General features: G+C 41.1%; 1 protein-coding gene and 1 pseudogene across 10 annotated transcripts; both read right to left on the bottom strand.

Annotated features, from left to right (window-relative positions):
• Nucleotides 1-470: 470 nt before the first annotated feature.
• On the bottom strand, nt 471-17159 carry Zmym1 (zinc finger MYM-type containing 1). 10 transcript variants are annotated; one of them, XM_076934187.1, is made up of 9 exons: nt 16916-17157; nt 12955-13104; nt 12204-12434; nt 11045-11238; nt 8255-8429; nt 5075-5225; nt 4505-4633; nt 4319-4356; nt 471-3403 (listed from the first exon to the last, which is right to left on the bottom strand). In XM_076934187.1, exons 5-9 carry the CDS (start codon nt 8405-8407, stop codon nt 1106-1108), a joined length of 2769 nt encoding a protein of 922 aa, XP_076790302.1. In that variant the 5' UTR covers nt 8408-8429; nt 11045-11238; nt 12204-12434; nt 12955-13104; nt 16916-17157; the 3' UTR covers nt 471-1105. The 10 variants fall into 10 exon arrangements, with proteins under 10 accessions (XP_076790302.1, XP_076790301.1, XP_076790297.1 ...); XM_076934186.1 differs by lacking the exon at nt 12955-13104 and having other exon boundaries at nt 16916-17152; XM_076934182.1 differs by lacking the exon at nt 11045-11238 and having other exon boundaries at nt 12955-13085; nt 16916-17054.
• A 5484-nt stretch (nt 17160-22643) lies between these two features.
• Nucleotides 22644-23260, bottom strand: LOC117709042 (histone H2A.V pseudogene; annotated as a pseudogene).
• Nucleotides 23261-23592: the final 332 nt, after the last annotated feature.

Raw genomic sequence — 23592 nt, 5'->3', positions numbered from 1 at the left:
GCGCCAGGTCCTTCTATTAACGTATGAAAGGCATGAGGGGCTGAACTCCCTCTGTTCTGGCTTTTGGCTTCTTCTGGAGAATAAAGACAGCACAACTGACTTAAGTGACAACTGGGGGCCCAGAATTCAGCTGAAGCTCTGAACAGCCTAGTTCTAAGCTGGGGGCTGAGAATCTGGAATGAGTTCCTTGCTCTTGAAAGGTCAGATACCACCCACTTAAACTTCTTACCTTTACTCTTTACATGAACCAGGTAGCTGAGAGAACCAAAGCTCAATCTGGCTTTGCTAAACTCCCAACTTCCCTCTTGGAATGAGCTGATACAGTTAAGGAAGACCACTGCCTAGTTCACCTACTCTGTATTTCAAACCTTAAACTCATAAGCCAGCCACCCCATGTCCCTCTGCCAGTACCAGGGTCTTGTTCCAATCAGGTCTTTTTTGCTTCTCTAGAATTATTCTCTTCCCAGCAATTGGTCTTAGTTAAAATTTTATTTAACAATACACACAGTTGCTAGCAGTTATGACAGCATTACAGGGCTTCCTTGGCACTGGGAATTGAAGCTAGAGCCTTATGCAACCTAAGTTAGTAAGTATGTTACCACTGAGTCACAGTCCTGGGGAAAATAGTTTGGTGGGATTCTGAGAGTGTGCCGCTGTGTCTGGCTTCTTACTGGCTTTTTGTATTAGAAAACTATGTTCAATTGGACTTCACAGTCCTGGGGAAAATAGTTTGGTGGGATTCTGAGAGTGTGCCGCTGTGTCTGGCTTCTTACTGGCTTTTTGTATTAGAAAACTATGTTCAATTGGACTCCAGACTCCTAATTCTCTGCTGTATCTCCAGCACTTATAATATTATCTGGTATGTAGTAGTTGCTCAGTAAATGTGTTAAATGTAGATGTGTCTAACACACAATCTGTCAACTAGAATACTTTAAAAGAGAAAAATTAGGTAAGAGGGTTGGACGGTCACAAGAGCTTACAAATTCAAGACTAGCCCAGCCTACATAGTAAGATCCCTCATAGATTATCTCAAAGAACCTCCAGCAAACAAAACTTTGTTAGGATTCTAATAAAACCACATGCAGCTCAAGGCTGCATGTCTGTCTTATGCTTCTTTCATTTGACTAATGAACTTTTCAACAATCCCCCCGAGTCTTTCCGGTTCCATCAATTTATTTACCAGTTCCTGCTCAACAGCTATCAGAGCCAGGCTACTAAGTTTCTCTTGTCCCATGGTACGAAGTAAGTATGTTTTAAGATGAGGCAGTATGGAAAATGACTTCTCATTATTTGCTGAAGTAATTGGCCAAGATAAAGCAATATGCAACAGTTTCGTGACACAAGGAATATTATTGTGGAGACCGTGCTGAGTGAACAAACAGCCCAGGTCACTGAAGCTGAGGGCACCATTCTCTGGGAGGAAGTTGAGACTGGCGTACTGTCGGTAAAATCGGAGCTCGGGGATGATGTCTGCCTCCAGCTTATAGAATTCCTGGATGTGCTTGGCTGTTGCTTCATTCAGTGGTTCATTCCACTTAAGTAACAGCTCTGAAATCTGTTTCATTTTGCAATAGTCAAACTCTGAAAAATATAACTTTAAACTTTTTAATACAGTATCCAAACCTTGGTAGTAAATATTAATTTTATATTGTTCATCTGCTGAGGTTGGAGAAAACATATGCTCTGAGTTGCTGGGATCTACTGTTCTTTGAATTTTTCTTCGTTTTTGAAAAGAGGGTTTCTCAACATCAAAACCCTTGCTGGTTATCTTTTTACATATTTCATCTGCTCCATCCCAGATAGTTTTAAAATATATATCATTCCTTTCAGAAGATAAACATTCCAAAATTGCTTCTATTTTTGAAAACAAAGAAAAGATGTCTACAGTTTCACTTTGAAACTCTCTAGAAAGAATCCCTGTAATACTGAGTACTCGATAAAGAAATTTCAAACAAAATATAAATTCAAACTTGGTAACCATCGCCAACAAATCCTCCAGCTCAGCAGCCGCAGCTGTGCCTGAGGAGCGGTGCGACACAGACGCCAGCATCTCGATGATGTCTGGAAGGCAGTCTGTCACAGCCAGTAACAAATGGTCGTGGGCTGGCCAACATGACTGTGACCTGTGTTTTTTACAGGTTTTATTCAGACTTAGCTTACACACGGCTTGCAAACTTGCCAGCATTTCTGCAGACACACGAACGGTGCTGAACAAAGAGCTGAGGGTTCTCAGTGCACAGCGGAGCTCCTTCACCTCCTTACAAAAGCTCACCACCGCCAGCTCGAAAAAATGTGCGTGACAATGCACATACAGAACTCTTGGCTCTTCCTTCTTGAATTCTGTTACAACTTCATTCAATTTTACCCTAAAGTTTGTGGCACTATCATAGGCTTGGCCACATATTTTATTAAAATCAACTCCAACCTGCTGCAGGTAAGCTTTGATACGCCTGTGCACGTGGACTCCAGTCACCTCCTCAGCAGTAACAAATCCCAGGAACCTTTCTTTAACAAAGACAGCACTTGGTGTTTTTTGTGGGTACCTCACACACACTGAAAGCTGTCTTTCAGAGGCACTACCGGCTACCTCCTCACAGATTATTGAGAAGGCTGAGGAGGCGTTGATCTCACTTACGATGTCGTGCAACATTTCACCCTTTATTATTTCAATAATCTCCTCCTGGACAAGTGTACTGCTATAGAAGTCAACGTGTGAACTCATAAGCCGAAACACTTCTCCTTTATCTCTTGCTCTAATTTCTAGCAATTCCAAAAAATTGCCTTTATTAACGGATGAAATAGACTGGTCATTTCCTTTTAAGAGCAAGCACTGTTTTCCAAGAAATAAAATGTTCTCAATGATGAGCTTTAGGTACCTTTTATTTCCTTCAATCTGCTTTGAATAAATAGATGAACTGTCACATGGAACGGCATCGGGAAACTGGTATTGCCTCCAAAATTGCAGCGACTTTAAATGCACTTCACTTTGTTCATGCTTTCTGAAATTTTCCAGCATTTTCTGCCAGTCAGCAGTTCCTTGGGTTGCAAAAGCTTCTCTCCGACAGCTAACTTTTTTCTGGAAGAACAAGTAGCAAGAATAGCAGAATGCAACATCATTCACAGTAGTGGGATGCAGATGCTGGAGACCTGGGCTCCAAGGCTCTCCAGTAGGCCGTGGCTCTTTCTTAATTTTTTGTTCTGTGGATGTAGACTTTGAGAGACACGGACTATCATTTCCTTTCATGGATTTCATGCTGTGTGTAGGATCCTGGTTTGTCTCACTGTTGTTCTGTACTTCCTCACTGGGAGCAGCTGTGTCCTCACAGAGCACTAAGGAAGGTGGGAGGAGGCTTGGTTGGTCCGCACTATTACCAACACCACTGATGGACTCACTGGCTGAGTTCTTAGGACAGAAATGGTAAAATAACACTTGTTTAAGCAGTTTTCAAATAATGAAAAATATCAAAACATATCTATTGCAGTAACACAGTACAGTGAATAAGTTATAGCAGTCTCTATAAGCAGCATTAACATAATTACTTGCCATCTAAATTCAGCATTAAATGTTTAAAGGAGCTCTAGGTATATAACAGCAGAAAAATAATTTTTATTACTCAGATGACTAGAACTATTCACTCAAAAGGAAGTTGGGCATGTGGCACACACCTTTAATCCCAGCACTCTAGAGACAGAAGCATGTAGATCTCTATGAGTTCAAGACCAGCCAGAGTTATATAGTGAAATATTGTCTTAAAAACAATCAATCAGCCAGGCAGTGGTGGCGCACGCCTTTGATCCCAGCGCTTGGGAGGCGGAGGCAGAGGCAGGCAGATTTCTGAGTTCGAGGCCACCCTGGTCTACAGAGTGAGTTCCAGGACAGCCAAGGCTACACAGAGAAACCCTGTCTTGAGAAACCAAAGAAAAAAAATTTAAAAAACAACCCCAATCAATCAAACAAAAGATCCTCAGATAAAAATGTAACAATACTCTAAAATTTTGAAGTTTTTTAAAATTATATATAGGTGTTTTGCCTGCATGTTTATCTGTGTACTACTTGTGTGCCCACTGCCTGCAGGGGCCAACAGCTTTTTAGATCCATTGAAACTGGAATTACAGACAGTTGTGGGCTGTTACATGGGTGGCTTGGGACTGAACCCAGGACCTCTGAAGAGCAGCTAGTGTTCTTAACTGCTGAGCTCTCTCTCTCAGCCAGAATATTTTATAGCACATATATGTGTATAAAAACATATCTATGTATGAAAATACACATACACACAAAAATCTACTTAAGATTAAAAAAAATCAGGATAAAACTTACGTTCACAATGACATTTGTAGGTACAGAAGAAAGTGTACCTGTTGAAACAAATTAAAGCACATATTCAAGATTTTATACTTTAACAGTGCCATAAGCTCACAGCTTATTTCATATCAGGAGACAGACAGACAGACAGACAGACAGACTCAACAATATGATAAAACAATATGTTAAATGTCTGTTTACCTTGTAAGAGACCATTGTTCAGGACCAGGTCAACACGATTGTTTACTAATGACATTATATTGCTTATAACTGGATATTTCTTAGGACAGAGATTCTCTTTTGAAGCACTGTGCACCATTGAAACATTAACTGACAAAAATAAACAAAAATCATTGTTATAATCAAGCAGAAAATACTAACAGTAAGTGGTTTGTGCTGAGGGTTATAATTCAGTGGGAGAGTGCCTGCCACCATCACACCTGGTGGGCATTGAGCCCAGGGCCTCAGGCATGCTGGGCAAGTAGTCTGACAACTGAGCTACATTACCAGTCTGTTTGGATTTTTTTTTTTTTTTTTTTTTTTTGATAAAGATAATTGTATTTGTGAGGTGAGTGTTGTTTCATGGGTGGTAGGGTCTGAATTTGGGTCTTCATGACTGAGCATCAAGCATTCTTAATTGCCAAGACATCTCTCCAGCACTCATTTGGAATTTTAAGTTACTTTAATATGGAAGTTAATCAAAGCTATAACTTAAAGCAAAGTGTAGCCATATTCCAGTACATAGCACAACCTGAGGCTGTTAGGGATTACCTGAAGAAGATTCCATCACAGCACTGTTGTATGAAGAAAAACAAACAGAGCAGAAAACCTCTATGTTCCCCAAGTCATTAGTAATCACAATCATCTCATCTGACAGTTTCAGTGATTTGCAAGGAAAAGATCTAAGTATTCTGGGTGGTTTCTGTTTAAAGATTAAAAATAATATTCATATTTCTGATACATCATTTGCAATACTAAAAACACTAAGCATACTACTGTAACTGCTTTTAGCTGAAATATTATAAGCAAAACCAATTCTTTACACTTCCTTAAAAACTAGAAGAGAGTATAGGCTACAAAAACCAAATGAAGCAATTTGATAAGCTTATCTGAAAACTATTCTATCATTTAACAGCTACAGTAATAGTAATAATGTATACACAATTAAAAGAAAGGCCACCAAAGAAGTTTATTATCCCAGGCAACTGAAGCCTACTAAATAAGAACACAAATTAAATTATAGTTTTTTTCCTTGAACATGAGCCCTTGCACCGGGGCTAACGAGAAAGAAAAGGGTACTTAGTATCTACTGTAAGACACTGGGCAGTGCCTGTCCTTCCTGAGGCTGTGACTCAATAGTACAGTTCCTCATGCTGTGGTGACTCCCAACTAGAAAACTATTTCACTGCTACTTCATAACTGGAATTTTGTTCTGTTATGAATCATAATGTAAATGTCTGATATGTAGGACATCTGATATGTGACCTCCAAAGGGGTGGAGACCCACAAGTTGAGAACCGCTGTTCTAGGCTAACTTCCTGATAAAGAATCACAAGCATAGCTGGGTATGGTGGCGCACGCCTTTAAGTCCAGCTCAGGAGGCAGAGGCAGGTGGAGCTCTGTGAGTTCAGAGGCCAGCCTGGTCTACATAGTGAGTTCCAGGACAGCCAAGGCTACACAGAGAGACCTTGTCTTAAAAGATTAACCCCCCTACTCCCCACTGAAAATCAATCACATCGTATTGTGAGAAGCAGCATACAAACAGGAAGCAGAACACAGCAAGGTCAGTAAGAACAGGACAAAGGGAAAGGCTGTAGACTGAGGAGTTTTACCATCTCATCTTTCTACATCACTGAAAGCAACAGTGGAACAGAATTAATTGCTTTTTGGTATACAGTACAAACAAAACTAAAAATACACAGCGTTTCTTTTCTGTGGAGACCAGAATATTGATAGAAGAGCCAGGAAATGGGATGGAAAGATGGTTCAACAGTTAAGAGCACTCCCTGCTCTTTCTGAGGACCCAGGTAGTTTCTGAGTACCGGTGTTGAGTTATGTACAATTCTCTGTGATTCCTGTCCCAAGAATATGACACCCTCTTTTGCATCCATGGGCATCTGCACAGATGTAGAAGCACACAGCCATGGGCATCTGCACAGATGTAGAAGCACACAGCCATGGGCATCTGCACAGATGTAGAAGCACACAGCCATGGGCATCTGCACAGATGTAGAAGCACACAGCCATGGGCATCTGCACAGATGTAGAAGCACACAGCCATGGGCATCTGCACAGATGTAGAAGCACACACACAGCCATGCACATACATGTAAACAAATCCTCAATAAAGTTCTATTTCTTATTTGTATATGTGGGGGAACTTAAAACATCATTACATCAAGTGAAAGTCAGAAGACAACTACACAGTCAGCTCACTCTTTCCTTTCACCATGTGGGTCCTGAGGATTGTATTCAGGTTGTCAGGTTTTTTTATGTGCATGAGTGTTTTGCCTGAATGTATGTACACATCATGTGCATGTAGTTCCTGCAGTGTCAAGAAGAGGGCACCAGATCCCTAGACTTAGGGTTATAGGTAATTATGAGCATCACATGGGCACTAGGAATTAAACTGGATCCTCTGGATCTTAAGTGCTGAGCCATCTCTCCAACTCCTAAATAAATTAATCTTTAAAAAAAAGAACAAGGCAGGCATGGTGGTATACACTTTTAATCCCAGCATTAGGGAGGCAGAGGCAGGCAGATTTCTTGAGTTTCAGGCTAGCCTGGTCTACAGAGCCAGTTTCTAACCAAGGCCATACAGAGAAACTGTCTTGAAAATTGAGGGGGGGGGGGCGCGCAGGAAGCACAGGATAATTTTCATTTTAGTCTTTTATTAATAAGACTTTTTTTTTTCCTTTGAGACAAGTAACCCTGACTAGTCTGGAACTTGGTTATATAGACCAGGTTGACTTCACTGAGATCTGCTTGACTCTGTCTCTAGACTACCACAATTATAGGCATGAGCCATCACACCTGGCTCTTCATCCTGTTACTAAAACACAAAGAGCTCCTAAAATTCCTGCTTTCAGACAGAAGGCCCCTTTCTCTGCATACACTAGGGGCCGAGCAGTCATGTTAGGCAGTAAGCTCCCCACTGAGCTGTATTTTCCAGCTCTCACAGACACAATCTACAGGCAGCGCTCATTGTACAGTTCAAGATACTCTTATGGCACCAGCTTCACTGACAATGCCATCCAGTCAGGAAAAGGATCAGGGCACACTCAACCATGGTTACCAAAGGAGTTGCTGGAGATTTTGATTTCTTGATATTCTGATGTATCCAGTATGAGTTATATATTATTGTTTTTCAAGATATGGTTTATCTGTGTAGTTCTGGCTGTTCTGGAACTCATTCTGTAGATCAGACTGGCCTCAAACTCAGAGATCTGCTTGCCTGAGTCTCTCAAATACTAGGATTATGTATTACATTACTAAACATCATGTAACAATCAAATTAAATATTAATCCTAATTCATAAAGGGATCAAACCAATAACTGTGTTCACCTCATTTAGTCCACAAAGCAAGGCTAGCTTCTCGGCTCTCAGGAGCACCCAAAGGTTTTTGTCATGTTCATTAACTATCAACCAAAGAGTTCCCCAATGACACCAAACATGCTCACGGACTAGCTGGCAGGACAGCAGCTCTTTCTGCTGACCTGCTTCTATGCATTCGTAGTCTTTGCACTACTCAAGTGAGCACACTGCTTCCCCTGAAGTATGTGGGACAGATTATAGACCACAGCTCTTACACCAGCTCACAACAAAACTTGTCAGCAGAATGAAAATGTGAAAGGTAGGCATTACTGCAAAGACTAAAACAACAGCAATAAATGACATTTAAGCAGAATGACAAGAATTCTTCTAAAAAGTTAAAAACAATTGAAACTTACATTAGATGTCTTCTGACACATGCTGCACTTAGGTGAAGTGCTATCAGTATATACAGTAACACATGGCTTTCTTTTTTCTTCATATGATGTAAGACAAGATTGGCTACAAAAGTTTTTGTTACAACTACTATCCTCCAATCGAACACTCTTCATATCCTTTAGATTCAAAATATCTCTAAAAACAAACAATAAATGCTTGTTAATAGAATAATAAATATATATAGTAACTTATGAGTTTCTGTGTATACATGAGAGGGGCCTAGAGCAGGGCGTTGGGTATCTTTCCCTCTTGCTCTCTGTATTGTCCTGACCCAGTTTCTCACTGAATTGGGAGCAAGAGTCACTGTTTGGGCTATGCTGGTTGGGCAGGGAGCTCTTGGGATCCTTCTGCCATGCATTTACTGTAAAACAGAACAAGGCAATTTAGTTCCAGAAATTAAGGATGCTGTCAATGAAACAACAGTGTCAAGTCATTTTAATTTGAACCTTGACAATCTCCAGCACCCACATGGCAGCTCACAACTGTCTGTAATTCTTGTTTCAGGGGATCCAGTGCCCTCTTCTGGACTCCAGGGGCAATGCATGCACTTATACACAAAAGCAGACAACAGAATAAACTTGAATATTTGTGTGACTGTCCTAGTTTGTTTCTACTGACTGTGACCAGGAAAGTTATCTACTCTTACAACTACCAGATCATAATCCACCAGTGAAGGAAGGACAGGAATTGAAGTAGAGGCCACAGAGAAATCTGCTTCCTGGCTGACTGTCCATAGCTTGCCTAACCTTTCTTAGACAACACAGGAGGAGCATGCGCCCAAGGGTGGCACCACTCACAGATGGGTGGGCCCCCCACATCAATCACTGATCACGAAAATGCCCTTGTCTACAGACCAATCTGATGGAGGCATTTTCTCAATTGAGGTTCTTTCCTTCAGGTGACCCTTTTGTGTCAAGTTGAGAGAAACTAACCAGCACAGTGATAAAAGGGGACAAGAGCATAAAGCATTGCCATGTTTATCAGTGGTTGGCTACAGTCTCAAGGCAGTCTATACAGAAAATCCGAGTTATAACCTTGGCCTTCTTTTTAATAAATCATATGTCTACGAGACTATATGCTAAACTATGGTTTAGAAGGGGAGATCAGGGAGATATTTTCCGGAAAATGAAGAAAGGCTGCCATTTCCAAGGAAAACAACTCACAGTATTTACCGACAAACTTTTAATTAAAAATTAGAGGGGGGTAGAGAGATGGCTCAGCTGTTGAGAGCACTGACTGCTCTTCCAGAGGACTTGGGTTCAATTGCCAGCACCCACAGAGCAATTCACAATTGTCTGTAACTCCACAATCTGACACCCTCATATACCTTCACACAGACACAGATGCAGGCAAAACACCAATGCACATAAAAATAAATTATTAAAGAAAAATTAGAAATTTTAGAAAACGTGTATCTGTCATCTCTAGCTTGATCAATTCTTAATACTTGACAGTTTTTCTGATGAGATTGGTGGCGATTTTTAAAATGCATGCTAGTTCTAACTCTGTCATGGATTTTTTTATTTTCTGTGGTAGATAAGTGTATAAAAATATATCTGATAGTAAAAATGTTAAAACCCAATGCGAAGTTCCACAGCGTCCATTCTCAATAGCTACTCCAACTGCACAACTCACTGAGTTGTATAGTCTTTGGGTCTGCTTAACTCTGGTGTGTGATTTCTTTTTCTTTTTCTTTTTTTAATATAATGAAGTTTACAATTCAAAAGAAAAGAAAAAAATTTTTAAAAAAAGTTGATCATGTTTGAAGGACTCTTACAGTTAGCTAAAAAGAACTTAGCACAAGTATGAACTAGCCTGTAAATTCATTAAACATTACTGAACATTCAGGCCTATTTTGGACTGGAATGATTTGTCTTCAGAATTTCATTTTATTTCCAATACTAAAGTGTAGAAATGATGCTTCTTAAACATATCTTAATAGTTTTCAATAAAAAGTCTCCTCTTTGTAATTTTTAAATGTCACCTTCAAAGTTATCCTTCATTTTGCTTCATTAAACAGAAAATTAAGTATTAAAGGTATTAAATCATTGCTAAAAAAGAAGCCTTAAAAAATGACTTAAATTTTGAGACATCAGCCAGGCAGTGATTCATGCGTTTAATCCCAGCACTTAGAAGGCAGAGGCAGGAGGATCTCTGTGAGTTTGAAGCCAGCCTGGTCTGCAGAGCAAGTCCCAGGACAGTCAGGGCTACACAGAGAAACCTTGTCTGAGAAAACCAAAAGACGCTATGGAATGTGAAATGTTTAAACGTCTCAATAAAGGGGCTGTAGAGATGGCTCAGTGATTCAGAGCACCGACTGCTCTTCCAGAGGACCTTGGCTCAGTTCCCAGCAACCACATGGTAGCTTACAACCATCTGTAACTACAGCTCCAGAGAATACAATGCCTTATTCTGATTACCCCAGGCATCAGGCAGGCATGTAATACACATATAAACATGCAGGCCAAACACCCATACATGCAAAGGAAAATAGATCTAAAAAGTCCCAATAAAAACATGTTATTATTATGAATAATGATGGCTTCTCCCAGTCTAAGCATGACTATCACTTTTTAACCAATCCACAATTTTTATTTATATATATATATATATATATATATATATGTGTGTGTGTGTGTGTGTGTGTGTGTGTGTGTGTGTGTGTGTGTGTGTATATTTTCCAGAGGAAGCCAAGGTTGTCTATTTCTGCTCATCATACCTGATTGTTACTCCTTAAAAGAACAACTTACACAGCAAATTCTTTCTTGCATGAGTCTTTTTCAACGCCTGTGACATGTAGCAAAGCTGTGGCTGAAGAAATGTAGTACGTATATGCTAACCATAGCAACACAGTGCCTTAACTCCTCAGGGCCTCAGTTTCCTCAAAACCAAAAGAAAAGGTCTGCACTGGGTGATCTCTAATGTCCCTTCCAGGTTTATGACTCTGCAGAAAGAGAAAGTAGACTGAAGAGAATGCCCTATAACTTATAGCCAAGAAAAAACCTGGACATAGTATAGTACTATAGAATTGGAAAAAGCAAAGGGAGGGCCAGAAATGTGGGGCAGTGCTCAAGAGCTCTTGCAGAGGACCTGTGTTTAATTTCCAGCAACCACATGGTGGCTCACAACTGCCTGTATCTGTCAGTTTTAAGGGATCAAATGCTCTCCGCAGGCACAGGGTATACATGTGGTATACAGACATACAAGTAGAGAAAACACACACACAAAATAAAGTAAACAAACTTAAAAAACAAAAGAAAAAAAAGATAGGTAGATTTCCAGAAAATAGAAACTGAAACAAAAGACAGCATTGGAAGCACCAACCAAATAAGGAATTGAAGCAAAGGGTCTGTGAGCCTATTTCTAAGTGTAGGTAGTCCAATGTGGTGGACACTCCTGTAGTCCCAACACTTGGAAGGTGGAGACAGGCGGAACTCTGAGTTCAAGTCCAGCCTGCTCGCCACAATGGACTCCTCGATAGCTAAAGGCTACATAGTGAGACTCTGTCTCAAAACAGAAAACCCTCCAAGGGAACTGGGAGTAAACATGAGAAAATCATTTCAAGTGAATCCCTGCCTCAAAAAACCAAAACCGAAACCAACCAAACCAACCCAAAAAAACCCATACCATATCCACATTCTATGTTCTCAATTCTCAAATTTATTTAACAAAGCAAACTCTAACAAAGAGATTCTTAATGCTTCTCCTCCCTTCCACGTAATTTGTGTAAACCCTTCAAAAACCAAACCTACTTCTGAGTAATTTAAAGGAACTGAAAGCAGAAGCAAATGCTTGTCATTTACCTATGGCTTCCCATCTTCTGAGAAGATGAAAACACATAAAATGATAACCAAGACTCTGCCCAAGATCTATGCAGCAAAATAAAAGGCCTTGGTTAGACTTCCATACCTTGAGCAATTTAAGCACATCCTTTTGCGGGGAGCTGGGGACACAGCAGGTAAAGGGTACCCATCGATGCATAGTCTTGAGCAGAAAAGCTCAGCAGACCCTTTCCTCTGAAAAGCTGTCTGTCCCTCCAGAAAAACTCTTTTACAACTGGAGCAGGAAAGCCGGACAGCTGTGCCTGGAACTGCAGGAAGCATTTTATTCACGTCAGATGAGAGCAGAAAAGATCGTCAACTGTGGAGTTGGAGAAATAGGAAGAAAACGGAATTTTCATTTACATAAAATATGTATGCACCTTTCACTTTAGAGGCTACTTCTGGATATGAAATCGAGCCCACAATATTCAAAGGCAATTTTAGAAAGTAGACTAAATTGGCTATTTGATTGATCAAAAAAAAAGTTATGATTAATTCTATTACCAATGTCTGAAAATGTGGAGTTTCTTTTCTCCTGAATTTTGGGTTGTTGGGTTTGACAATGCTCTTAAAATAGAGAATTGAAAATAATGTACAAAATGTACTCAAGTCAACTAGCCAATTCAACAGAAAATGGCAAATTAAGGGAGAGCCTGCTGGACCCTTCAAATAACAGCACTGAGCAGCAAGCTACGGGATTCTGTATGTGCTTTCTTCCCATTCACTCAGTTATTTCCCAATTAAAAAAAAAAAAAAAAAAAAAAAAAATATATATATATATATATATATATATATATATATATATATATATATATATATATATATATTTTAAGACTTACATTTAGGACTAGAAGGGTGCCTCACTGGTTAAGGGCACTTTGTTGCTCTTATGGAGGACCTGGGTTCAGTTCCCAGCACCAGTAACTCCAGTTTCAAGAGATCCAACCCCAGCTTCTGGCCTCCTCCAGCTCTAGAATACATGTGGTATGCTGAAATTCACACAGGCATACACACATATAATTAAGTAAAAGTTCTAACAATTATATTTAATTAGTGTATGTGTGTGGGACTGTACTCATGACACATGGTATGTGTGGGGAAGTGAGGCTTGACTGCAAACTCACCAAGCCATTTTTCCAGGTTCTCAATATAGGTTTTTTTTTGTTGTTGTTGTTTTTAACTATTGCATTTATTTATTTGTTTCGGGGTGGTGGTGGTAGTAGAAACACACATACCAAGACAACCTACGGGAATTCATTCTCTCCTTATACCATGTAGGGCCTGGGAATGAAACAGGTTATCAGATTTGGAGGCAAGAGCCTTTACCCTGGGCCATCTCACTTGCCCTTTTCTTCTCTGCAGTCTCCTTATATCTCAAAGAAACAAGTCCAAAAATAGGAGAGCTTGGAAGTCAGGAGTTCAGGTTAACTGTGAGCAACATGACAGCCAGTTTCAACCCACTGTCCACCCCCAGACCAAAAACAAACAAACAAACATATAGCAATCTCTTACTATTGGTATAAATGGTGTGAGTTACCAGCCATGAACCATAGTCCAAAAATATTACCTGGAAAAATTTGGAGGTAACAATGTCCTCCTACCTTCTTTTTGAAGTAAGGTTATTCCTGAAGCTCTGGGTATCCAGGAACTCATAGAGATTCAAATGTCTCTGCCTCCCAAGTGCTGGAGGTAAGCAACTCTTAAGGTTTTGTTTTTTTTTTGTTTTTGTTTTTTTTTTTTTTTTTTGTTTTTCAAGACAGGGTTTCTCTGTGTAGCCCTGGCTGTCCTGGAACTCACTCCGTAGACCAGGCTGGCCTCGAACTCAGAAATCCGCCTGCCTCTGCCTCCCAAGTGCTGGGATTTTAAGTTTTAAATTGTGTATTAAACTGTTCATTGTTCTATGAGTTATCTGATTGACTACTATGGTGTTTTTACTCAAGTAACTTTTTTTTTTTTTTTTTTTTTTAATTTAAAAATGATCTGAAAGAGGGGCTGGAGAGATGGCTTAGTGGTTTAGAGTACTGAAGGCTCTTCCAGAGGACCCTGTAACTCCAGTTCCAGAGGATCCAACACCCTACTTAGGCCATCTTGGGTACCAAGCACATGGTATACAGATATTCAGGCAGGCAAAACACCCACACACATAAAATTTAAACTCCTAAAATTCAAAGCACAGGAGTGGAAATGCTGACAATTCATATTCCATAAAGCTAGAGCCAATTCATAAAGGGTCATCTTTAAATGAAACACACATGGTTTGGCACTGCCTGGTTTCAGATGACCACTGGGCTTGTAGAAGGTATTCTTCATGGATAAGGGGAGAACATTACAAGGGAATTTGGCTGAATCATAGCTTAATAGAAAGTTAGTATTTTAGGTGAGAATAGTGGTCAACATTTTTAATCTCCTTTGGAGACAGGCAGGCAGAACTCTTGTTGAGTCCTAGGCCTGCCAGTTCTACAAAGTGAGATCCTATCTCAAAAAACTAAACCAAGGAATGAAAGTTAGTTGATATTTTTAAGTTCTTTCTAGGTTTGGTGGCTCATGGGTATAATCTCAGTTCATGGGAGGTAGACACAGAAGCATCACTGTGATTTCAAGGTCAGCCTTGGCTGTAGAGTTCCAGGTTAGACTGAACTACTTTGGGAGACCCTAAAATAAAACAAAACAAAACAAACAAATTTCTCTTTTACCATTCCTTTTTTGTATTAGAGATTTTAGTAAAATAGACAAGGGTGGGGAGGAGACTGTTGGGCAGTGGTGGTGCACACCTTTAGTCCCAGCACTTGGGAGGCAGAGGCAGGCAGATCTCTGAGTTTGAGGCCAGCCTGGTCTACAGAGCTAGTTCTAGGACAGCCAGGTCTACATAGAGAAACCCTGTCTCATAAAACAAACAAAACAAAAAAGACTAATGTAATTTTTTTGTCATCATTTATAGAATTCATGATTACATATACAGAAAACCCCGAAGAATCTATAACTTTAACAAGGTCAATATTTTAAAAATTTAGGGTTTGGGGATTGAGGCCTTGGGTTTGGCCGATTCTCAGCTCTAGAAATAACAAATTTTACTTCTTTGCACTAGGAACAGAAAATGCAAATATAACTATTTTCTATGACATATTTATCAGATATAGGATGCTGTGGTATAGTTCAATGGTAGAGTATTGTGTTGATCCCATTGAGAGCAGTAGTAAACACCAAATATAGAAATAAATCCAATGAAAGATTGTCAAATTTTGTAAACTCAAGTCAAAACACTGCTAAGGGCAGTTAGGGAAGCCTTAAATCAATAGAAAGACATAACTGGCTTACTGAACAACTCAATTTCCCCTAAGTGAAGGAAGCAGTGGGCCAAAATCCCAGTAGAGATATGTAAACCTGAAAGGGAACTATGAAGTATACAGAGCCTAGAGCAGATGAGTATGTTGGTGCATACTAGCTGGGTGTGGAGGCAAGAACACAAAGCAAAAGGCCTAGGAGACGAAAGCAGGTATCTACCAAGCTGGCTGGAAGCCTCTACAGGGAGACTTACTAAAAGTTAAACAAGAACTGGACATGTGTTGTGGGCACCTGTCATGCAGCAGTTTCTTCCAAGACTGATACATTTCATCCACAGGGAAGCTTCTTAAAAGGTAACTAACTCAAAAATAGCTCCAAGAAGTCCCTGAAACTGACCAGATTCAATAGGCCCCTACCTCCCAGAGTGAAAAACAGTCACTCTTAGACAAGCCAAGATCCAAATATAACTCTGAGATCAGACCTGCGGACCTGAAGAAGACTAGACCTATTGAGTCACTAGGAAAGGACCCTCTCCAGCCTGTTGAAGTGCCAGCAGGCTGTGCAGTGTGCAGGTTGCCAGGCTTGTGAGCTGTCATCCATGCTGGGTGCACTTTGGTTCTGTTGCTGTCTTTTCTGCTCCCTTCAGTAACCCCTCACCCATACTCCTGGAAGCCCAATAAAACTCACTGGTTCACCAAGCTACTCTGGCCTGCTGTGGGCTCTTTACCTGGGATGAACAGATGTGTGCTATGTCTCCTCAGGAAAAAGAATCTTGGCACATACCAATAGGAGAAAAAGTAATACAATCATTGAGTGTAGTGCGCTTCATGGCTGTAATCTCAGCACTCAGGAGGTTAGACTGGAAGATTCCTTAGACTTTGAAAACAAAAGTAATAAAATTATGAGAACTACTTGACTGTGTTATATATTATGTATTGAAAATTTAGGCATCTCCAAAGCATTAATATGTCATAGTAGCACAAAATGGCCATTTCTGATATCTAGGGAAATATAGGTAAATCCTTGTACTGACTGGGGTGATTACAAGTTTGCCCCAATTCTTTTTGAATTTTGGCCTGCAAATTCCTATTTTTTTTCGTTTTTTGAGATTATTTTTCTGTTTAGCCTTGAATGTCCTATTAGTAGCACTGTAGACTAAGAGATCCAGTTGCCTCTGTCTCCCCGCTAGGAATGGGCAGCCACCACCGGCGCTAGCTTGCAAATTTCACTCACATAACCCTACAGATAAAACTATTTGCTGCCATCTCTTCCCAGCCCAATGTTTTTGTGTTTTGAAACCAGGTCTCATTAAGTAGCACTGACTGGCCTAGAACTGACTTTATAGACCAGGCTGGCTTCGAACTCAGAGAACCCCTGCCTCTCGAGTGCTGGGATTAAAAGCAAGCGCCAACACACCCAATCTGTTTAAGTCTGAAAAATACAGTGCTTAATGGAAAGAGAGCCACAGGTGTAAACGGAAGACAGTTACAGAAAGAAGCTGCAAGAGACCAAACGCACCAAGCTCAGTCACCGCACAGAGGCCAGGACGCCAAGAAGCCCGGAGGCCGGGGTCACGACTCTCCCGACACTGTGGGCTTCCCACCTGTCGCGTCACCCTCCTCAGGACGGGAGAAACGCCGCCCCTCTCTGGAAAAGCCGGCCTGAGCGGCTCCACGAGGATGGATAATCTGTCGCCAACCCAGCGGCGGGAAGCGCCCACTCGGGTTTTGCAGTGCAAACAACCCCGCCGGCTCCACCCCTCTCCCGGAGGCCTTTGCGGCTGAGCATGCGCAGCGCAGTCCCCCTGGGGCGTGGGGGTGTGGCCTAAGCAGGAGAGGCTGCAGGGGGCAGGGGGTTATTCTTAGGCTATCCTTCATGTCACCTTTAGCTTAGCTGCCTGTTTGTTTGTTTTTTTGTTTGTTTGTTTTTTGTTTTTTTTGGACAGGGTCTCACTTATGTAGCCCTGACTGTCTGGGAACTCACTATGCAGACCAGGCTGGTCTCGAACTCAGAGAGATTCTGACTCTGCCTTCCTAGTTCAGTCATTTAGGGAATAGGTCGTCACAGGGGCATATTTGGGTCCTTAAAGGCTAATGCAAAGCAGGAGTAAGGGCACAGGCCTGTAAGATGAAGGCGTGTGGTTAAAAGTTCAAGACCAACCTTATTTTACAAACCCTGCAGAACAACAACAACAACAACAAAAACTGGGGGGGTTGAGCCTGGGCAACTGGATGACAGCCTATTGGGGAGTTTATCGCACAGTCTGACTAGCAGGGTTCTATCACTGGAATCCATTTAGTGAAAGAAGAGAACAGATAACTCTCAAATTGTGCTTTCACCTCCAAAATGTGCACACAAACACAATAAACACATACATGCATACATAAATGGAAATTACGGGCTAATGCAACATTAGTGGCTCAAATGTTGAGTTACAACTTTAAAAACATGGTTGTAAATACAGTCTCAGAAAATGAAAAGGTAGAGACGGAGGGCTATAGCTAAAGAATTAAGGAAGGAGCAGATAATTTTGATTACTTCTAAGTCATAATAGTAAAGAAAAATATACATAAAGTTTAATAATCTATTCATCTTGTCTTTGACTATAACTTCCATCTATCCTTCCTTTCTTTCTTTCTTTCTTTCTTTCTTTCTTTCTTTCTTTCTTTCTTTCTTTCTTTTGAGACAAAGTCTCACTGTGTAGACAGGCCTAGAGCGCACAGAGATCTGCCTCTTTCTGCCTTCTGAGTGCTTGGAATTAAAGGTATGTGCCACCATAGCCTTCACTTGCTCTACCCTCTCCTCTATTTCTCTCTATTTCTCTCTCTCTCTCTCTCTCTCTCTCTCTTAATGCTGGAGATTCCTGTAAATAGTCTGAATCAAAGCCATTGGTTCACCATGTTAAACTTTGGTGGCATCAGTACTTTGGTCTGTCGTAGGTTCCCTATCTGAGGTGAAGAAATGTGTGTGTTGTGACTCCCCAGGAAAAGTTTTGTCACATGACAGCATCCTCTTCATTTTCCAAGATAAGAAAAGTGGCTTTTGTAGGGTTTATGAGCTCCCCAGTCCCAAGCCTTTAAGGGTATTTTCAGGACCTGATGTAAGTTCTTTTCTGTGGAGTAGAGATCAAATTCAATCAGAAAGCAGTTGGCTAACCCCATAACAGACTTGCTATCATGGTGGGCTCATCTTCCCTCGATGGTTGATATTGTTTTATATTGCATTTACATCTTGTAAGATTGTTGATGAAAACTCCCCCTCTGAAAGCTGCATAGTGCATTCCAGCACCATGAGGCCAAGCTGGCAGGGAAGAAGCTCTCATCCAATTCCAACTTATTTTTTTTTCTTACAATCAAGGAATGTATGTAGCCTCTTAAGTAACAGGGCCTTACTGTTCTGTTCTGGCAGGCAACCATAAACAGTGGCAATGACCTGTTTGATACTGTTGGGGGAACCTCAGAAAGCTCCCTGGCCAACAACTCATAGGGAGGTAGCTCACTCCAAGCAGTGGGATTTTTGTTTAGTGACCTAAAGCTTCTGGAATCAGCTTTCCACTTGCTCAGGTTATATCTGTTAGGAGTACAAAGGTCTTTGTGTTCAAAGATAGCTCAAGGGAAGCCAGGAATGCTAAACATGTAGGATTGTCTTTTTAGAGGAAAAGCTATCTAACAGGTTTTCCACCCAGAAGACTGGGAATGTTGGTCTGCATGATCCGAGGGGCCAGGCCACACCAAACTTCCATAAACTGGACCATAGATGACTAACAGTCTAGGTGACATTTGCACCATTTGTATAGCCAGGGGCTCCCCCAAGATTCCTCCAACAAGGACCAGAGGTGGCTAAAAGCCCAAATGACATCTATGCTGTTTGACTGAAACCACACAGATCCTTCCCTAGGACGTTAAGATAACATATGTAGCCTCATCTCTAGAACCCATCTTCTTGGAAGAAGCGACATATACTTTAGTTGAGTTTCATTGTAATTATGACTCCTTGTGCCTAGAAGCCCTGGAAAACCACTGCTTTCTGACTCCCTCCCTCTGGTGTGCTCAGTCAGCTTTCTGATGCAACTCGGGACCACACAGCTGGTAGGGTGGTTGGCACCACGTTCTGTGGGTTGGGCCCACCCACATCAGTCAAGAACATCCCCTATAAGACTGGCCCCAAGGCTATATGGTTGGAAGGATTTTCTCCATTGACTGCCCCCATCTAAATAACCCTAGCTGTGTCAAGATGATAAAAAACCTAACCAGAACACCTTCTCCCTCCATCTCCCGACTACCGACCTTTTCCTCTATATACCTTCTCACCTTTTACACTTCTATATCACATATATTCTACTAGACTTCCCCATACATCCCCCTTAAAGAATTGTCCCCCCCCCGGTCTACTACCCTGGGCTCTTCATACATTCACTTCTACACAAATGCACATATATAAAACTTAGAAGCTAGGATCCACTTACAGGAGAGGTTATGTTGTCTTTGTTTTTTTTTTTTAAGATTTATTTATTTGTTTGGATACACTAGAAGAGGGTATATGATTCCATTACAGATGGTTGTGAGCCACCATGTGGTTGTTGGGAATTGAACTCAGGACCTCTGGAAGAGCAGTCAGTGCTCTTAGCTGCTGAGCCATCTCTCCAGCCCGTTTTTGTTTTCTGAGTTACCACACTTGATTTAATACTTTCCACTTTCATCTATTTTCTTAAAGACTTCATTCCTCCTTTTTACTTGTTTTTCCTTCCTTCCTTCCTCCTTCCTTCCTTCTTTTCTTTTTTCAAGACAGGGTTTCTCTGTGTAGTCCTGGCTGTCCTGGAACTTGCTCTATAGACCAGGCTGGCCTTAAACTCAGAGATTCACCTGCTTCTGCCTCCCAAGTGCTGGGATTAAAGGTGTGCGCCACCTCAGCCTGGCAAAACTTATTTATTGTTATTGTGTATGCTTGCATACATTTTTGAGCATGTGTATGTCATGTACGTGGGGATGTGTGCACCCATGGCACACTCATGTGGAGGTTAGAGGACAACTTTTAGGAACCTTTTCTCTCCTTCCCCTGTTGTAGATTTTGGGGAATGAACTCAGGTTGTCAGACTGGCTTCAAATTCACAGAGATCTGCCTGCCTCTGCCTCCTGAGTGCTGGGATTATAGGCAGGTGCTGTTTGGGTCATTCAGAGATTACAAATCTGACTACAAATGATTTTTTTTTTTTTGTTTTTGTTTGTTTATTTTTCGAGACAGGGTTTCTCTGTGTAGCCCTGGCTGTCCTGGAACTCACTCTGTAGACCAGGCTGGCCTGGAACTGAGAGATCTGCCTGCTTCTGCCTCCTCAGTGCTGGGATTAAAGGCATGCACCACTACTGCCAGGTACACAAATGAATTTTTAACAAAAAAAAGGCTCTATTCAGATACTAGTACCAGGACTATAATCAAGATTCAGGATTCTCAAGATGTAGTATGTAGCCACCTTATTTGAGGGTTTATAAGTTCAAAAATCACAAGGTGACATTCTGGGGGTTGTGTTAGCATATATCCTGTCTACATGCAAGCAGGGGCTTAATCTGTAACATTGGTCTTACCAATGGGATAACCTGGTTATCTTAAGCAAGCAAGCTTTTTACAGAAGTGGAACTAGATTATGACATTAGCAGTATGACAGTTATCTTGAATGGACAGAAGTCATGTTAACATTTTACAAGACTAAATAGTTATAACAGTAGAGCCTGTAACATTCTGCAAAGTCATCTGTTCTTGGGCAAGCTGACAGGGTACAGCTTTCACAGGCTAGAGGCATTCTTATTCCACAGCTCTCATAAGCGTAGTAATTAACTTAAAGCCTTGTGATTGACTTAAAGCATTGTTAGCCATAACAGTGCCACCATAAGTAGCTTGAAAATGAATTTTTAAAAATCTATGTGGTATGTGCATATGTGCACATGTATGAGTAGGAGCACGTTCATCTCCAACAAGGTCACATCTTCTAAACCTTCCCAAATAGTTCCACCAAGCAGTCAAACATATGAACCTATGAAGGCATTCTTTCTCAGACCATCACATTCTACTCCCTGGCTCCTATAGGTTTGCGAAAATATCATAATGCATTTAGTCCAACTTCAAAACACATGTCTTAATAGTATGTCTACTGATGTGAAGAGAAAGCATGGCCAAGGAAACTCTTATAAAAGGAAATTGTGGGCTTAGATTTTTCTTTTTTTCTTTTCTTTTCTTTTTTTTTTCGTCACACTAGTGCTAGTCTCTTTATTTCTGTGCATTCGTCAGAATTTCCATAATAAAATACTTCTTCAAAAATGAATTGTTTTGATACTGTTATATTATAAAACATCAATTTCTCACAAAGACATATTGAAGAAAAATAAAGTTTAGGCTGTTGTATTTACTAGTGAATTAACTTACATCTTGTAGTTACTCAGACATCATCTTTAAAGACTATAAGTTACTGCAAGTTAGTGGGATCAATGAGTGACCACAAAAAGTTAGAATTCCAGGACTAAAATTCCAGGACCAAATCAGAAGAGTCTGATTTAGCAGCACCACTTCAGGTCAGGGTATGCAGTCTGAAGCCAGAAAGACCTAGGTTTGTGTCCTGACTCCAGTGTCTACCACCTCAACTGTCTTCTCGGCACCCCATTCCTGTGGGCAATGGACAGGATGCTCATCCAATGGGGTAATAACATTCTCTGAGGAGGGCTGGAGAGATGGCTCAGAGGTTAAGAGCACTGGCTGCTCTTCCAGAGGTCCTGAGTTCAATTCCCAGCAACCACATGGTGGCTCACAACCATATGTAATGAGATCTGGTGCCTTCTTAAGGCCTGTAGGCATACATACAGGCAGAATACTGCATACTTTAATAAATAAATATATATTTCTAAAAATTGATTGTATCTGAGAGTCAAACTAACACTGTACCGATCAAGGTACATTACATTCCAATGTTTGCTTTAAGATTATTCTGAATAACTAATTTGCAATTCAAAATGTCTGAACTATATATATATATATATATATATATATATATATATATATATAAAATTTTTTTTTTTTTTTCCTTTTGAGACAGAGTCTCTTGTAGTCCAGGTTGTCGTAGAACTTGGAATGTAGGCAAAGGTCAGCGTGAATTCTGAAGGTCCTGCCCACACCTCCCAAATGCTGGGATTGCAGGCAACATGGCCATGCCCAGGTGTGAACAAAATATTTCTAACACATCATGAAGAAGTAGTGAGACAAATTACTTTTGTAAAAAATGTTTTATCAATTCTATTTTTGTATAAAATACAAGGAAGAAACCTGGCCAATCAACACATGACTGTGACCACAGGTAAAGGGGACTTATCATACTTTCAGAGTCTAAAAACATACAAATGTATCTTTTATCTCGTCTACAGCAATTGTCTATGCTTTTCCACACAGCGCACTGGTACCCTCTGCCCTAGTCATAGACAGTGAGGAGAGCAGGTCAGTGACTCACGTCCTAAGCAGTTTTCTGCTGCCCCTTCTTTCCGATCAGAGACTTGTGGATATGCGGGATCACACCGCCCCCGGCTATGGTAGCCTTGATAAGTGAGTCCAACTCTTCGTCACCTCGGATTGCAAGCTGTAAGTGACGTGGAGTGATGCGCTTTACCTTGAGATCTTTAGAAGCATTACCTGCCAACTCCAATACCTGGAGCCCAGCTCTCTGGGAGCGAGACACTGCCTTAGCCTTGGCCTTCCCACTGTCTTTTCCAGCTTTGCCTCCAGCCATGGTCTCGGCCAAGCGACGCCCACAGAAGCCCCGCGCCGCCGCCGCCGCTCTCGCAGTCGGACCGCCGCAGCCAGAGCCGGACAAAGCCCCGGGCTTAGATTTTTCAAAACCTACTTTTAATGAGGGTTTTCCTTTTAGTCCACCATCCAAAGGTAGGGGATAAGAGATGGTAAATAGGACAAGGGAATGTGGACTTGTTTAGAAGTAGTTCTTTGGGGCTATTCCAATCTCTGTTTGTCAGAATACCAGCAGTCCAGTTCAGTAGTGTCAGGATACCAAACACGAATCAGCAGAGGTGGCTCAATCCAGCAGAAAGAGCCAGGCCTCCGCCAAATCTGCACAAGTCAGTGAGAGCGAGCAGAACGAGCCAGGACGCCAGGAAAAGTTCTCTGCTGTGCCTCTCTTAACAAAGCAAAAATCAGCGAAGACACTT

Source organism: Arvicanthis niloticus, chromosome 5 (assembly GCF_011762505.2).
Source record: "Arvicanthis niloticus isolate mArvNil1 chromosome 5, mArvNil1.pat.X, whole genome shotgun sequence".
Taxonomy (NCBI): Eukaryota; Metazoa; Chordata; class Mammalia; order Rodentia; family Muridae; genus Arvicanthis; species Arvicanthis niloticus.
This window is presented reverse-complemented; position numbering and strand designations above follow the sequence as displayed.

Bases quoted from the DNA above. Each gene is read 5' to 3' on its own strand.
- Zmym1 (XM_034502495.2), bottom strand. From the start codon at position 12,397: ATGCTTCCTGCAGTTCCAGGCACAGCTGTCCGGCTTTCCTGCTCCAGT. The intron at 5,226-8,254 runs GTAAGTTTCAAT...ATCTTTAAACAG, and splicing joins TGTGTCAGAAGACATCTAAT to AAACCACCCAGAATACTTAG. The intron at 3,404-4,318 runs GTAAGTTTTATC...TTCTGTCCTAAG, and splicing joins CTACAAATGTCATTGTGAAC to AACTCAGCCAGTGAGTCCAT.